This window comes from Aulonocara sp. 'chitande type north' Nkhata Bay, linkage group LG10, assembly GCF_057382095.1.
Source record: "Aulonocara sp. 'chitande type north' Nkhata Bay isolate Kocher_YH1m ecotype deep benthic linkage group LG10, A_spYH_male_GT1.1, whole genome shotgun sequence".
Taxonomy (NCBI): Eukaryota; Metazoa; Chordata; class Actinopteri; order Cichliformes; family Cichlidae; genus Aulonocara; species Aulonocara sp. 'chitande type north' Nkhata Bay.
The window spans coordinates 26,456,546-26,471,473 of NC_141353.1; the positions used below are offsets into that span (position 1 = coordinate 26,456,546).

At 40.6% G+C, this 14,928-nt stretch overlaps 1 protein-coding gene across 3 annotated transcripts; it reads right to left on the bottom strand.

Moving 5' to 3' along the window:
- Nucleotides 1-392: 392 nt before the first annotated feature.
- pitx1 (paired-like homeodomain 1) lies at nt 393-12,398 on the bottom strand. Of its 3 annotated transcripts, XM_086309306.1 has the most exons (5): nt 12,265-12,398; nt 11,144-11,198; nt 6,185-6,334; nt 4,800-5,002; nt 393-1,739 (listed from the first exon to the last, which is right to left on the bottom strand). In XM_086309306.1, exons 2-5 carry the CDS (start codon nt 11,187-11,189, stop codon nt 1,191-1,193), a joined length of 948 nt encoding a protein of 315 aa, XP_086165432.1. In that variant the 5' UTR covers nt 11,190-11,198; nt 12,265-12,398; the 3' UTR covers nt 393-1,190. The 3 variants fall into 3 exon arrangements, with proteins under 3 accessions (XP_086165432.1, XP_086165434.1, XP_086165433.1); XM_086309308.1 differs by lacking the exon at nt 6,185-6,334; XM_086309307.1 differs by lacking the exons at nt 11,144-11,198; nt 12,265-12,398 and adding an exon at nt 6,443-6,612.
- Between the last annotated feature and the right edge of the window lie 2,530 nt (nt 12,399-14,928).

A 14,928-nucleotide genomic window follows, 5' to 3' on the forward strand; every position in this document is an offset into this window, starting at 1 on the left:
CACGATGACCAATTAATAATGAGAGCAGTTCATAGAAATGTAGCTGCTGAGGTCCCAAAGTTGGGTCAGGTGGATTTATCTACCCACCCTCCTCTGAAATAAAAATGATATTAAAGGAGCTTCAAAAAACAAAAAAACAAACAAAAAACAAACAAACAAACACATAAAATCAAATATTATAGTTAAAGCTCGGACTGATTCCACTTTGTCGAAATAACCGCAAAGGATTCTTCATCTTTCTAAGGTAATTCCCCTTCCCTTAAACTAAGTGGACCACTACGCTGGGGATATTTAGCCAACCTATTTAATTTTCTCATGTTTTGAGGGAGGAAACCCGGAGCCCGAGTGCTTGTCTCCTTAAACAAAGACCTCTCTAAGACATGTACTTGAAATAAACCTCTCTTTTCCTGGAGTTTATTCAAACAAACATGTTACCATAAACACATGAGGACTTTGAATCACCTTTTGTATACAGTTTAGGCTAATGAACGTACTTCTGCAAAGTCTTACATTATTGTACAAAACACGTTGCACTCAAGTTAAACATGCAGGGTCTCTCTCTCACTCTCTCTCTCTTTTTTTCTATTGGAGCAAACAAAATGAAAAGCATTTCAAACGGGAGGCGTCGTGGAGTCACCCTGCATATGCGGTAAATAGAAAGCACACAGAAGCAGTATAAAGTATGTACAGTAAAGGCCGGATTTTCTTCTGTTTTCTCATTGATTCGTTACATGCTCGATTTTTTTTGTTTGTTATTATTATTATTTTGATGCAAATCCTCGCTTTGGTCGAGTCAGTCTTCAAGAGTAAGCAAGCACAAAAAAGAAAAAAAAATCCCACCGTCTGTTTCACATGTTAGACCTGTATATATTTACATTTAGATATGTACAGTGCAGCCATGTAACACGTCTTCATCATTAAAAAAAAAAAATCCAAAAAACCTGGACATTTAAACTGCTGTGCAAGTTCACTGGTAAACACATGTAACCCGCATTATCCACGTTTTCTTTTTCATTTTCTTTTTCGAACAAAAAAAAAAATGATTGCAACTAATCCAGTTTAGTCGTCTTTGATACCCCCCCTCCCCTGATCCGCAGGTAGCCCATAAGCTATGACACCGTGTCCGCTTATCACATATTTATATATATATATATATATATTTGTATTTTTAAGGCCCCCCTTTTGGCCCGTCAGCTGTTGTATTGACAGGCGTTCAGGCTGGAGCCCGGGCTCTGCAGGCCGCTGTATCCAAATGTTGGATGCTGTTTGGATTTAAGTCTGAGAGAGGCCAGGCTGGAGTTGCAAGTGTCCCGGTAAACGCTGTACGGTGAGCCGGGAGGCCCGTAAGGACAAGCCGATGATGACATAGCTGAGTTGATGCCGGATGTCCCGATCCCATTCAGGTTGCTGATGTTGTTAAGACCTGGCGTGGGCATGCCGGGCACCGCGGAGTGGCCCATCCCGGAGGCCATGGTCATGGAGGAGATGGAGTTGGGGGCCGAGAACATGGACTGCGAGGTGAGGGGACTCATGGAGTTGAAGAAGGTGAAGTTCTTGGTGGACAGCGGTGCCGGAGTGAGGCCCTTGTTGGTCCAGTTGTTGTAGGTATAAGCCGGGTACATGTCGTCGTAAGGCTGCATGAGACCGCTGAACTGGGGCAGGTAGCTGTTCTTGCAAAGGTCCATCTGCTGGTTCCGCTCCCGCTTCCTCCACTTAGCCCGGCGGTTTTTGAACCACACCTGGAAGGGACACACAGAACCGTGAGCATTAACCACAGCAGAACGCTGTAAAATGTAAAATTAATTTTCTTGTCATAAAATAAACCTGCAACGTTGCTACAGATGATACAGGAATGACTCGAGTCCACATCCGAAGCAGCATTTCAAGCTCGTGTGATATTCAGTTCATGAAGCATAAGTGTAATTTTTTTTTCTTAAAACGACACTAATGATCATTTATTGATGTCTGAATCATTTATTTCCACATATATTGTGGCAACAAGCTTCAGACCCCGCTTTGGTGCCCTTGAATTGTTGCCTTTAAGGTGAGTTAGTGTCTAGGGTGCCTTAAAACGTTTCATTAAAAGGAAACAAACAACAACAAATTAAAAAAAACAAACAAACAAAAAAACCCATTACAGAATAAAGGCATTTTTAACTAAATTATCTTTGAATTTTATAGCGGTTAATTGTTGATGAGTTAAAATCTTTTATAGGCCCACTGCATATTCAGCAGTTTCAGCTGCGGTCCCATTTTCAATGTTCTCAGATGTCAAATATCAACAACTGCTTTTTAATTTATGATTAGTTACGAAACACGCACTTCTTTTGTTTTTGTTTTTTAAAAATACCAAAACAGTTACTTACTTTTGCTTATTAAGATGAATCCGGACATTAAAAAGAAAGGATCCTTTTTTGAGTGAAATGCATATTCAGAGTTTCCATACCCGAGTCGACAAACTAGCCTTGGAGTCAGGGGGAGCAGTTTCTGCTGACGAGCTACAACCCGGTAAAATAAATACAAAATCAGCGAGACTGAATGAGTGGACATCCTTTAAGTTCATGTGGACGACGACTGCGGGATGTATTAATCCTAATCAGTGGACTGATGTTAGAAATTCGTTTTGGTTATATTCATATAGACTATACAATATATTCGACACTCTCTTTACAAATGTAATTTTTCCTTCCTGTAGACTATTTTGCCCTTTACAAATAAACTAGCAAATACATTAAATCGTTTATGAAAACTGTTTCCAGGTGTTTTGATATTATACATATTAGTATAAGACTACCACACACTTGTACATCACAACGAGAATGTGTGTTTACACCAGATCTAAGATGGAGGTGCATTAATGTAGATTTTTTTGGCCTCATTTCTTACAATGAAATAAGAAGTATTTCTAAAGATAAATCAGTGTAAATAAAAGGCGTGTGTGTCTGTGTAAGTCAGACGTAAAACCAGGTTCACAGAGAAACTCGAACGGCTCCGCGGATGACTCGAAATGAAACAGAAAAGCGCTTCTGGATATCCTCACACCTTATCAAAACCTAACAAAATACTAGTCGCTACTCTCCAATTCATTGTTAATTCATAGTAGAAACAATTTACAACTGGTATCACCAGACGGCCTCGCGGAAGCTATTTATAGTGGTGCGGGAACACTGTGCGGCCGACAAATTGTCCACAAAGACTTGAGCGATGTGACAGAGAGCTGTGGAGGAAACACTCAAGACTGCAGAGCCCAGCCTCGAGTTTCCTGCACCCAGCTATAAAATGCATGCTTTGGATTTTAATGACATTTGCACGACGAAAACCACGTTAAGAATATGAGTATAATGACTGACGTGTCAAAGTGTGCTTGTAAATATTATGAAATTATATTTAAAATCATAATTGCATCTTATTTAATGTAAATTGATCTTTAAAATATTTCCAATTATTTCAAATTTCACTGAATCTCAAACATTCAGCGTACCATCACCCCCTTTTTTTAATCCTAATATTATTATTTTTTTATTCCTAATGAAAAAGGGGAACGAAAGAAAAAAAAAATAGTCGCTGTTTAAATCTGAACCTGCTCGTGACAGCAGTGAGTTTCTTGGCTCAAAATGCATAAAAAGCAACTTATTTTCATTTTACACCTCAAACTGAAGATATTATAAGAACTGTGCTGATTCAAATATTATATTATTATTGTTATGATTCATTTTTACTCAAAACAGTTTAAAAATGTAGCTAGAATAAATATAATACATGTAAGTCATATTCTTTAAAAAGCCATATATATATATATATATATATATATATATATATATATATATATATATATATATATATATATATATATATATATATATATATATATATATATATATATATATATATATATATATATGAGGAGAGACGTGAACGCTCTCCGTGGAGAAAAAAAAAACAAGGGTCCAGATTTTCGATGATGTCATCAAAATGCGAATCATCCATTGGCTACATTAGCAGATACACCCTTTGAAAGGACCTGCAATTTCCAACAGATTCAACTACTTTTTTTTCTCCTTACTTTCTTTTTTAAAGCTTATCTTTCTTCTGAGTTTTCAGCACGAGACGTGTTAACATGACTGCGTGCCATTAAGGCCTGTAACGTCCTCTGTGCCAGTATTGGGAATTGTGCACGTGCTGTAATAACGGTAGATTTACTTTTGGATGCACCGTAGCTGACAGCTGACAGTCAGGGATGACTGCAACTTAATATGTTAACAATATTCTGCTGAAAACCTCCGAGGTCTTTGGAGACGGATTTTCGTAAGCGTGTATTTGAAATGTATCACAGATTTAGTTTATTACTTCTGATCCGTTTAAAGTCACCAAAGTCTGTATGTGACATGGACTCTGTTAAAAATAGGAATAGTGAATAGTGAATAGTGAATTCAGAACCTTCAGGGAAATGTACTGACTTTAATATACATCTGATTTCTCGCTGTACTGACAAACAGCATAAATGAGTCTGTGACATCCTTATTTGAAAATTTCTACAAAGTTCTGTTTTTCTTTTTGTTTTTGTTTTTTTAATACTTGAAATTGGGTAAAAAGTCTTGTGGAACCAAGTTCAAAAGTTACATATTTTGACAATTTAAAAAATATATAATTTTAAGTTATTAAAAAATATCTTCTTCATTTTCTTATAATTTTTTGTTGGTTTTGGAAGTTTAATAATTGCTGTTTTTGATGAGCGTCTACTTGGCCAGCTTGTCTTTATTCAAACTTTTCGTATGGTTTACGCACGGCCGCTATCTTACCCGGACTCTCGCCTCGGTCAGGTTGGTCCATACCGCGATCTCCTCCCTGGTGCTCATGTCAGGGTAGCGATTCCTCTGGAACGTGGCTTCCAGCTCTTGCAGCTGCTGGCTGGTGAAGTGAGTCCGCTGCCGCCGCTGTTTTTTCTTCTTGGGGTCGTCCGCGTTTCCGTCATCGCTCCTGTGTTCAGCGTTTCTTTCCTTTTCTGTAGGTGACAAACCGGTGTGAAACAGCAGTACTCCTATAACATATTTTGAATGGCATGCAAATAAGGGACGTTTAAACAATGAAGAAGTTAGTGTGTGTACGTCGACAGTTCAATATTTCCCACGAGGATTGAGTACAACGACGTGGATTTTTTTTTTTAAAGTAAAGCAATTGAAAAAGACCCACCGCGATGAAACCAACCATTTTGGCTAATTTATTTACGAAGTCATTCATAAAAAATAAACCTCAAAAGAACAGAAACAAATTAGTCACACATTCACAAACGTGTGTCAGAGTTAGCCATCGGATCGCTCCGGTTTTCGCTTAGAGATCAATATCTTTACGATGAGGTCTGCCCACTCTTATCTCCCAACTGTCTTGTATTTTGTGTCCTAACAATTGCCTCGTTAAACTTAAGAGGCCACACGCGCAAAGGTCAGTCACACACACACACACACACACTCGCACACACAGAAAGGGAGCTAGGATTTTGAGAGTTTCCTAAAAACCAAAAAAGCTTAAAATCACGACTCAAGATTGTTATTTAAAACGATTTACTGTCGTGACTGATAGCTAAAAAAATAGAACTAACTGACCTTGGTGTATTTTCTATTTGCTTCTCGTACGCGAAGAAAGGCCAGAAAGGCCTCTGTTTTTTTCCCCTAAAATTTTGGAAAAGCTGAATAATAAAAAGTGTCTCCGGGAACTGTCAACACAGACCGCTTGGTTTTTAGTTTAGATTTGTGGATAGCTCCAATATTTATAGTTTGCTCTAATGCATTCACTGACAGCAGGCCAGGCTGCTCTGCACATTTTTCCCTGACACATCTCGGGTTCCTGCCAAATGTTTGGTTCTGGGAGCACAGTAAACAAAAAATGGGGAGTAACTGCACAAAAAGCGCTCACAAACACAAACACACTCAAATACTAAGATTTGATGGAAACACATTTTAGAGTTTGTCGTTTTCGTGCACGCTGCCCGGTGACACACGGAAATAAATCAAGCAAACACAAGGGATATAAAAGTTAAATATTCTTTCTCTTTGTTCTGTAGCTTTTAAGTGCTGGAGATGCCTCTCTGACAGTTCGCCGTAAAAATGCTTACGGACACGTAAAATAAACTGTTACAGCACTCAGTGGGAAAAAGAATGGAGAGGCTAAAAGCACTCTGACTGTGTACCTGCCAACTCTGTGTCTGAAGACTCGCTGCTTGAGTTCTCTACAGTTTCTCGACTGCTGTTTGAAGTTCTCTGTAAATGAAACGCGGGGGCCACGTCGCGGGGCGGCGGTGCTCTCACTGCCTCTGCAATTCTGTCCAAATTCATCCCACCTTGAAGAGAAGGGTGCGTAAAAAGAGGAAACGGGGTGAATCCTGTGGATCGCGAGGCTTTCTTTCAGAGCTACGCTACAAAACATCCACCCGCTCTCAGACACACACCACGACATGGGATATTTAACCATGCAGGTTCGTTTGTTCTTCCACGCAAAACGTGCTTCGAGAGAATAGAAGAAAGAAAGGACAAAAAAAATCACACGGCCCCGTTCCCCTCCTCTGAAGCAGTGACAGCCCTGTGCGCTCTCCTTCTATCCGCAGCAAGGAAAAGCTTCCACCCGCTGTGACTGAGAACAAGCTCCGGCTCTCCAACCCTCACATCAGACCCACCCATTAGCTGCGTTAAACCTCCCCAAAACAAGTCCCACCCACTAAACGTGACCGCTGCAAGAAAATACCCACCCAGACAAGACAAAGTCTGACGTCGCGCTTAACAAAGTGAAAAGGTGCATTTAATTAATTTTAGATTTATTAGACGTATATGTCGCATTTAGATCAGGAAATTTCTTCCAGTGTGAGTGGAGCGAAACTATAAGAGGTGACTCATCTGCTAAACACTCCTAACAAAAAACCTGCCACGGTGGCTGTCTGCTCATTTGTTAGTCTTAAGGCTAGTTATTGTTATTACTTTGTATTTTATTTCATTTTATTATTTTTTGCAGTGTACGCTTTGTCAATTATCGAGAGCGCACAAAGCGAAGCTTTGCTTTCAGGAGTAAAAAAGGGGCCTTTTATTCGCGCAGGCATGTTTGAAATGTGTCCAAAGCAATGCAGCTGGGCGCGCTTATACACACACGCTCGGCCACACAATGTATATCTCGGATATGTACCGAGCTGAATAAACATTTGCCATCCAACACGGTCCTGCCCAGTTACTGTGTCTCCAGTATGAAAAGTGCTCGATGATATCAGGCTCGTTGTGTGCGTGAATACGAGCGCTGTAACCTGACAAGAGTCGCTCTGTCAGCTCGCTCATTCACAAAGAGACAATCGGGAGTAATACACGGAACATTACAACTCTCATTATTTAACAGGATGTGTTTGTCCGTGCTGTTTTTTGTGCACCACATCGTTTGAACCACATCAGTCAAAGAATAAGTAATCTATCAGCAGCAGCAGATCGGTCTGCCCTGCACTTTGCCTAAACAGCCACCACCTCACCACTTCAGACATTACTGATATAATATATTTAAACTCCAACAACATGCACTCAGAATCCAACCGCTATAGATCCCAGCCTTTCAGTGACAACCGCAATATGACAAATGGACCGCTGCGAATGATGACACATTTGACTTTTGTGCGTTTTGTTGGCTATGACGCGCAAACAGCAGCAAGCAGTGGCTTGATAAAGGAGCCCCAACATCACCAGAACATAACGTCTTTGTATCCATTAGCAGTGCTAATTCAAACCAACCTCATCCCGCTAAAGATGGAAAACAAGTAAGATTAAATTAGATGCTACAGGGATTATAATCTGACATTCAGGTATGCGCAGTACTCGTGGTGCTTTAGAGCTAAGTGAACTGTAATGTGTCCGTGTGCAAAACTTAAGAGCTGAGTTGCTGATCGTAGTCTGTGTCGCACTGGCTATTTTCTTGTCTTTCTTGAATGCACAGATGCAGGTTAGATAATATTTAAAGTTTTACCCAAGCGCGGGGCTCTTTTATAGGATGGCAGAAATAGATTCCATGTAACTTTTGCATGAGAAAAGCTCTGCAGGCATTCTGCCACAGACTCGCCAAGAAGTCTCTGTTTTAACCCAAACCATGAGCTTTTCATCCACCAAACCAAGTATTTCGTTGCCTAACCAAATTGCGCATGAAAGCTGAAAATAATGTAAAAGAAAAGAAGGCCAGCGTAAAAAGCGTTTGTTTCAGACCACTATGAGTAACCCTTTACATTAAAGCAAAATGTAAAGGCCTTTACTCGTGTAACTGGAATCTGTGGGCAAAAGTCTCCATTTAGCATTAGGGTTTGAGTCATTAGACGCACAGAGTGTATAAATCACATTTCTTATTTGAAAGTTTGAGTTTGTATTTGAGATAAATATATTTTCTATTTAAATGTGATGTGCCTGTAGGTGTTTTGTTATAATATGACAAACACTTACGGGCAATAATAATTTATTGAGTTAAATCACCTCTGAGTGACCAGAAATCACAGGTTTACTGAATGTAAAGAGTTCCAGATTTCTCTTTCTAAGCTGATTAAAGATCAGTATAATTTGGCCACATCTTCGATATGAGACCAGCTGACCTGCTGGCTTGCTCGGCCAGTCTGCTACCTCCTTCAGGTAGAGTCGCACATCAGGCCTCAGAGTCTCAGGCTGACAGACAGTCAGACTGTCACAGGCGCCAGGGTCGAAGACTTTCGGCCATTGTATGAGCGTATGACTTTTGACACGAGATCCTCGTTTTGTTCAAAACGCCCCCGAAGGGTTTTTTTTTTTTTTTGGCAAAGAATTGTGTTAGCTCTCAGAAATCACCTGCCGTGTTCATCAATATTTGCTCAGCCTTTCTGCACAGAGAGAGTGGCACGTGTTTTCATAGACATCTACACTGAATGCACTCAAGAAATTTGAATACAGCGAAACTCATCAACGAACTTTTTAAATTTTTAGTGCACAGTGTGTAACTGTTGTATTACTATGGCATAAGTATTTGACTAGCTAATATGAATGCGTCACCTTAACCTACTGAGGATCGCAGTCAACAAGTTTACCGCCGCAGCTTACCGAAGTGCTTTTGGGCACGACACCAGCATCGCCTACCTGCTTACTCATATTCCAAGATGGTTAAATGGTTTGGACACAATATTTGAAAACAACAAAAGTTCATCTGCATCTAAACTCTGGAGTAAGAAAGCAGAAAAGGCGTTGATGAGGTGAACTCGAGGACCTCGTGACCAGCAGGTGGTCTTTACTATTCAGGTTGCGAAGGTTGAGTGAAAGAGACTACCTGTTGGTAGCTGGTAGGGTTTAGTGGGAGATAGTCTATCAATGAAGTGCTTAAAGCTCTAGCTTGTTTCAAGATTGCAGCGGACTCCTGAAAAACTAAAATCAGCCTAGAAAAAAGTCTTATGTGCCATAAAGTATTAGCAAAAGCAAAAGCAGCGGTAAAAAATAACAATAAACCCAGTGACTCTTGAGGTCAATATTATGGGATTTACAGCACAAAGAGATTCGCCATGGCGGAGCTCTTATGAATTCTACTTTGTTCTGTCCACATGTTCCTGGCTGATAGATGGGGGTAATCTAAATACCCAGCCTCCTCAGCCTCCATCTATGCCCGCGTCCCGCTCCTCCAGCACTCTGGAGGGCACTTGCGTGTGATGGATGAGTTAAAAAGCCTTTCCATCCGGCAGGACAGGTTAAAGGCCAGTGGCTAAGCAAACACTCATATTTTTCCCCCCAAGAAGTGAAAATAAACTCGGCGAACGCCGTGAATCACACACAAAAATACAGTCTTGGTTTATTTTTCTCTCCAGGGAAAGCGAGCACAGTAAAGCTAACCACAGGACCGAAAAAACAAAACATATAGAAAATTAAAGCTGGCGAGCTGATTCAAGAGCAGTACAGCAGCGGAGATGTAACTGGACACGGTGCGTAACTGGAGAAGGACAGAGCTGATTATTGCCTTGGTGATTGGTTTCCCTGCTTGGTCCAAGGCCTGTTTGACCTGAGGTCTGACAACCAATAAACAGCCTGTGCAGGGAATGCAGGTGTAAATAAAACAACGTCTAATAGCCAGCACAGGGAAACACCCATAGGACAAATCCACTAAACTGCAAGAATATGTAAAATTTCCTTTTAAACCCCTTCATTCGTTGTTAAACCAGAGCCAGTCCGCCACACGTTCGGTCGTTTCTTTTAGTTTTACATACACGCGGTGTTGATATTTGAAAAGAGAGTGGTTCTTAATATGTGAAAACATAAAAATATACATATACTGCCTTTTAGGGTGAAACTTGATTGCTACTGCATATTATTATTTCCTCGGGGAACGTTTTGTGAAAGGTTGCACACGATGTTTCATTTAAATTTCCCCCAAACCTCGAAATTATTCCAACTTTTTTACGTATCTTTTTAACGAATGGGGGATTCTTGGTTTTTTGTTGTGATTAAATCCAGAAAAGACTGATTGGTTTATTTTTATGTGAGCTACGACTGCTGGATCTGAAGAAAAAAATTAAATGAAATATTTTCCACTGAACAGATTGGCATGTTTATGTGTCGTTTGTAGCATCTGGCTTGATGTTGCTTCGTTTTTCCTTTTGTTTTTAGTGTTTAAAAGATAAATGGTTGGGATTTATCACCAGAAAGATGAAAAAAGTTCATTGTTTGTATATGTACTTATTTATCTATTGCCGATGCCAATTTCACAGAGCTCCATAATCATTTTGCAGCTAATGAATCACAATATCCACTCTCTTCCGGTTATGCAATTGGGGGTCGCGGTCGGGCTGGAGCCTATACCAGCTGTCATAGAGCGAGAGGCGGGGTACACCCTGGACACGTCTCCAGTTTATCGCAAGGGTAACACAGAGATACAGACAACCACTCACTCTAGACTTGTACTTCACAATCAGCAGTCATCCTAACATCCTTGCGTTTGGACTGTGGGAGGAATCCGAGACCCACAGAGACACGGAGCGAACATGCAAACTCGACACAAAATCGCCTCAGCCGGATTCTAACCCAGTCCTAACCACCACCACACCACCGTGGATCTGAATATATATATGGATATTTTGAAAAGTCAAACATAATCAACATGTTAAACTGAGCACAGAAAAATGTCATACCAGATTCCCCACAAGAAATCACATTCTTCGACAGATTCAGTTCCATTCCAGTTGCCTGAAAAACACAAAAAACCCCAATTAAATCAAACTTTCTCCTCCAAAAAAAAAAAAAAAAAAAAATCAAAGAGGCTAAACACACCTATTCTCATTAAACCACATCATATTATAGTTACCATTACAATGTTGTTGTTTTTTTAATATTGAATAAATGAAAGTTTGTTTAAAAAACAAGTCAGAGCAGGCTGTGTCACAATCCTACAACAGCAAGTTAAATTCTTTCTGGACCCTTGGCTAATACATTTGTATTAAAATTGATTGTGAGAAGAAACATGCAAGACAATTAAGGACAATAGCAAAATTAATAAACTGATTAATACAACTAAAAAAAAATAACGCGAATTTTGTGGTAATATTTATTCGTTTTTAAAGAAAGGATTTTCATGTTTTCGGCTCGCAGAATGAGAAACACCCTCTCCCTTGCCCATCACAGACCCTCAATTCCCCCCCCCCCCCCCTCTCTCTCACACACACACACACACACACACACACACACACACACACACACACACACACACACACACACACACACAGAGCGAAAGATTGACCCTCTTATCTAGAGGAATCCCTTTGCTGCTTTTATGTCCTCAGTAAATCTTTACTCAGTACCCTTCGTACTTTCGTCCTTCGCGCTTCAGTGCGCGCACACGCTTGTACTCTATATTAGTTACTCTAAGTATCTAATGTAGTGTTTTTCTGGGCTACAGTGGGAATAATGTTGTAAGGTGCAGCTGGCTGACTCTAATGCTCAGACAAACTATTGTCACACTCGCTGCTGCAGTTCTATGCCAGAAATCGTTGCTGTGCGCAAAGCTCTATTCGCTCAGTCTCTACTCCAGGTTTTTGAAAACCAAATGGCCAACAGCATGCTCTTCCTAAAGGAGTCGGCGCTTTTAAATATTTTATTTTCTTCTTCACGCTGGACACATCTTCCCCTCTGATTCACATTCCCAATATCTTGAAGTGTTAAAAGGCACAGAGCGACCTGCCCGCCGACACCTTCTGACCAATTCCCACAGCTAAAATCCACTGACCTGACACGACACCGTGCGTGCCTTACTCACCAGTTGGTTCCCAGCAGAAGACAGAAAAACGGAATAAACCCTCACGGTTTCCCCATGCAGGTGTTCAGTAAATCCACTTTAGCGTCAGCTGCGCGTAAATGCTGCGTCCGCGGTAATCAGCACTTTGGTCGTCTCTGTGACGATACCTTGGTTTTCTTCACTGCTCTGCTGCACGCCTAGCGTTGACGTCATCACACCGCAACCCCCCGCTGCCGCCGCCACCACCACCAACACCTCCCCCGCTGTCACCCCCCAATCACTGGTCTCCTTTTCATCCCATCGCATCTTCATTTGAACTTTTCTTAAAAAAAAGAAAAAAAAAAGACATCACTGAATTCCTCACCTGTGCTGCCATCATCACCTGACGTCACCTTCTTCTTCCTCCCCATCTTAATTCACGATTTTCTTCTCCGCAAAATATGTTCTCAAACGCTTTTTTCTGACTTTTACTTTAACATAGGAAAGCAACAAGTGATGTAATAATAATAAACCTATTTGGTGTGTGTGTGTGTGTGTGTGTGTGTGTGTGTGTGTGTGTGTGTGTGTGTGTGTGTGTGTGTGTGGCGTTGACGAAGGACAGTTTCGGCGTAAAAAAAAGGTGAGAAGAGTTTTCTTGATTTTCATCAGAGGGTGTTTGTCCTCACACCGATGACCATCAGCTTGAGGAAAGAAAAAAATCTATTTTGAAGAATTCACATAAAAGAAGACGCACATCCTGTTATATGTAGACATATATATATGTGTGTGTGTGTGTATACATATAAAGATAAAGATAAATGTTTATTTGTTTATTTATTTATCACAGTTTAAATAAATTTAAAAAACCAAAAACTGTAAATCACACACAACCACACATCTTAAAGTTTTGTGTAACACATAGGTTAATTTTAATTAATTTATTTATTTTAATGTAATGACTTAAGTTGTTTTTCAAGCACGAAAAGATCCCAATATTTTGCTGACACAGGCGACAGCATTTTATTTCTATAAGTTGGCATCAGGCTTTTGCGTGGTTGCGCACTGGCCGTATTTTCCTCTTCGATAATGAACCGGGTCGGCAAACAATAAGCCGTCTGACCATTGTGAACCTCTCTGTTAGCAGATGATTATTTAACGACTAATTGTTCATTTTTGCACGCAGGGTCCAGATTTGTTTTGTCCTTCAAAGTAAAACATTCGATCTGTATCCCATTAAAAATGGTCTGAGGTTTTAAATGGAGGAAATATGACCGAGTTGTGAACAAGCGTTTGCGCCCTAAAAAGGGGAAATAATTAGGCTAATGTTTTCTGTAAAAGGAAGACGAAGCCATTCAGGCCTTTGTGTGTCCGTGAGCGGTTGCAGAGAGAGCGAGAAATAGAGTAAAAACGCCATGCCAACAAAACAACTCTTGCAAAAGCAAATAAACGGAAGATTTAGGTCGGGTAAACTCTGCAGCGTTGCTGTATCAACGGACAAAAAGCATGAAGAGAGACGCAAAGTAACAGCGAAGGCCACAAGAAACACAGACAGAGATTAGAGTTGTTCCACCGTAGCCGTGGAAGGACTGCATCACCGATTAGGCCACGAATGAAAATAAAACAAAGAAAATATAATAAAAAAACCTAAAAGAAATGTATTTTAAAAGAAAAATGAGTGACTGAAAAGTTATTACAAGTCCTAATTGTCTTTGCTAGATAGTTGATCCTTGGGACAAAACACACTTTCAGGCCGGATTTCAAGCGTCCGCAGCCAAGATTGTGCAGCCCACGCACACAGCCGGCCCCACCACTGAACCACCGCAGAGTTCGTGTGGCAGGGAGTATTTCCAGCTTCACATACTCAATTTTCAAGCTCCTTCTTTTGGCCTGAGACATGGGAGAAAGTGCGAAATTTGTCCCACCCTTACACTTTCCTTTTTAACTCGGCCAAGAGCTGCGCACAAAGCAAAGCCCAGCTCTGAGAGAGGGATCCCGGAGGGATTAAAGGCGAGCTGCAGGCCTCCCTTTAGGACTCGGAGAGACCTGCTTCCCAAGGTGCCTCTTGGAGACAGGGAAGGCTGTATCTGGTCATGTTAATATTTATCCTGTGCATGCAGGAGATACTAAGGAATCCACAGACCCGAAACTGCAGAAAAGCCAGACAATTTGTACCATAATCATTTACTGCCAGGAGGTGCTTGTGCTTAGAATCAGGAGCCACTTTTTGCTGGATATTACTGTCACAACCAAGTTTATTATGGTAAAAGACAATAATAACTTACAATTAATTTACTTTTAATGTAAATTAAAAGTTTGCAGTTAAACCAACTTTATGCCTCAGACATGTGCCTCTGCTTGGCTGGAGCAACAAAGTAAATGTGTTATGGCTCCTTTAGACTCCAATACTGACTCCAGCTACTTCGTATGAAATTGTATCCAAAAAATAGTAATAATACTCTATAAGCATGTGTAATTGTCAACCTGTGAAACCTGGGATGCTAAATAATGAGTCTTTTACTCTCTGTCTCGCGCGCACACACACACACACACACACACACACACACACACACACACACACACACACACACACACACACACACACACACACACACACATGCTCACACTCTAATTAGGCAGTAGGCTGGCAGGAGAATGCTGTGATTACTCCACGAGTTACTCGAAGAGTTAAGTAGTACCCTGAAGGTG

Coding starts and splice junctions, on each gene's coding strand:
- pitx1 (XM_086309306.1), bottom strand. CDS start 11,189: ATGGAACTGAATCTGTCGAAGAATGTGATTTCTTGTGGGGAATCTG. Junction 5,003..6,184: donor TTCAGACACAGAGTTGGCAG/GTACACAGTCAG, acceptor TGTCACCTACAG/AAAAGGAAAGAAACGCTGAA. Junction 1,740..4,799: donor TGACCGAGGCGAGAGTCCGG/GTAAGATAGCGG, acceptor TGTCCCTTCCAG/GTGTGGTTCAAAAACCGCCG.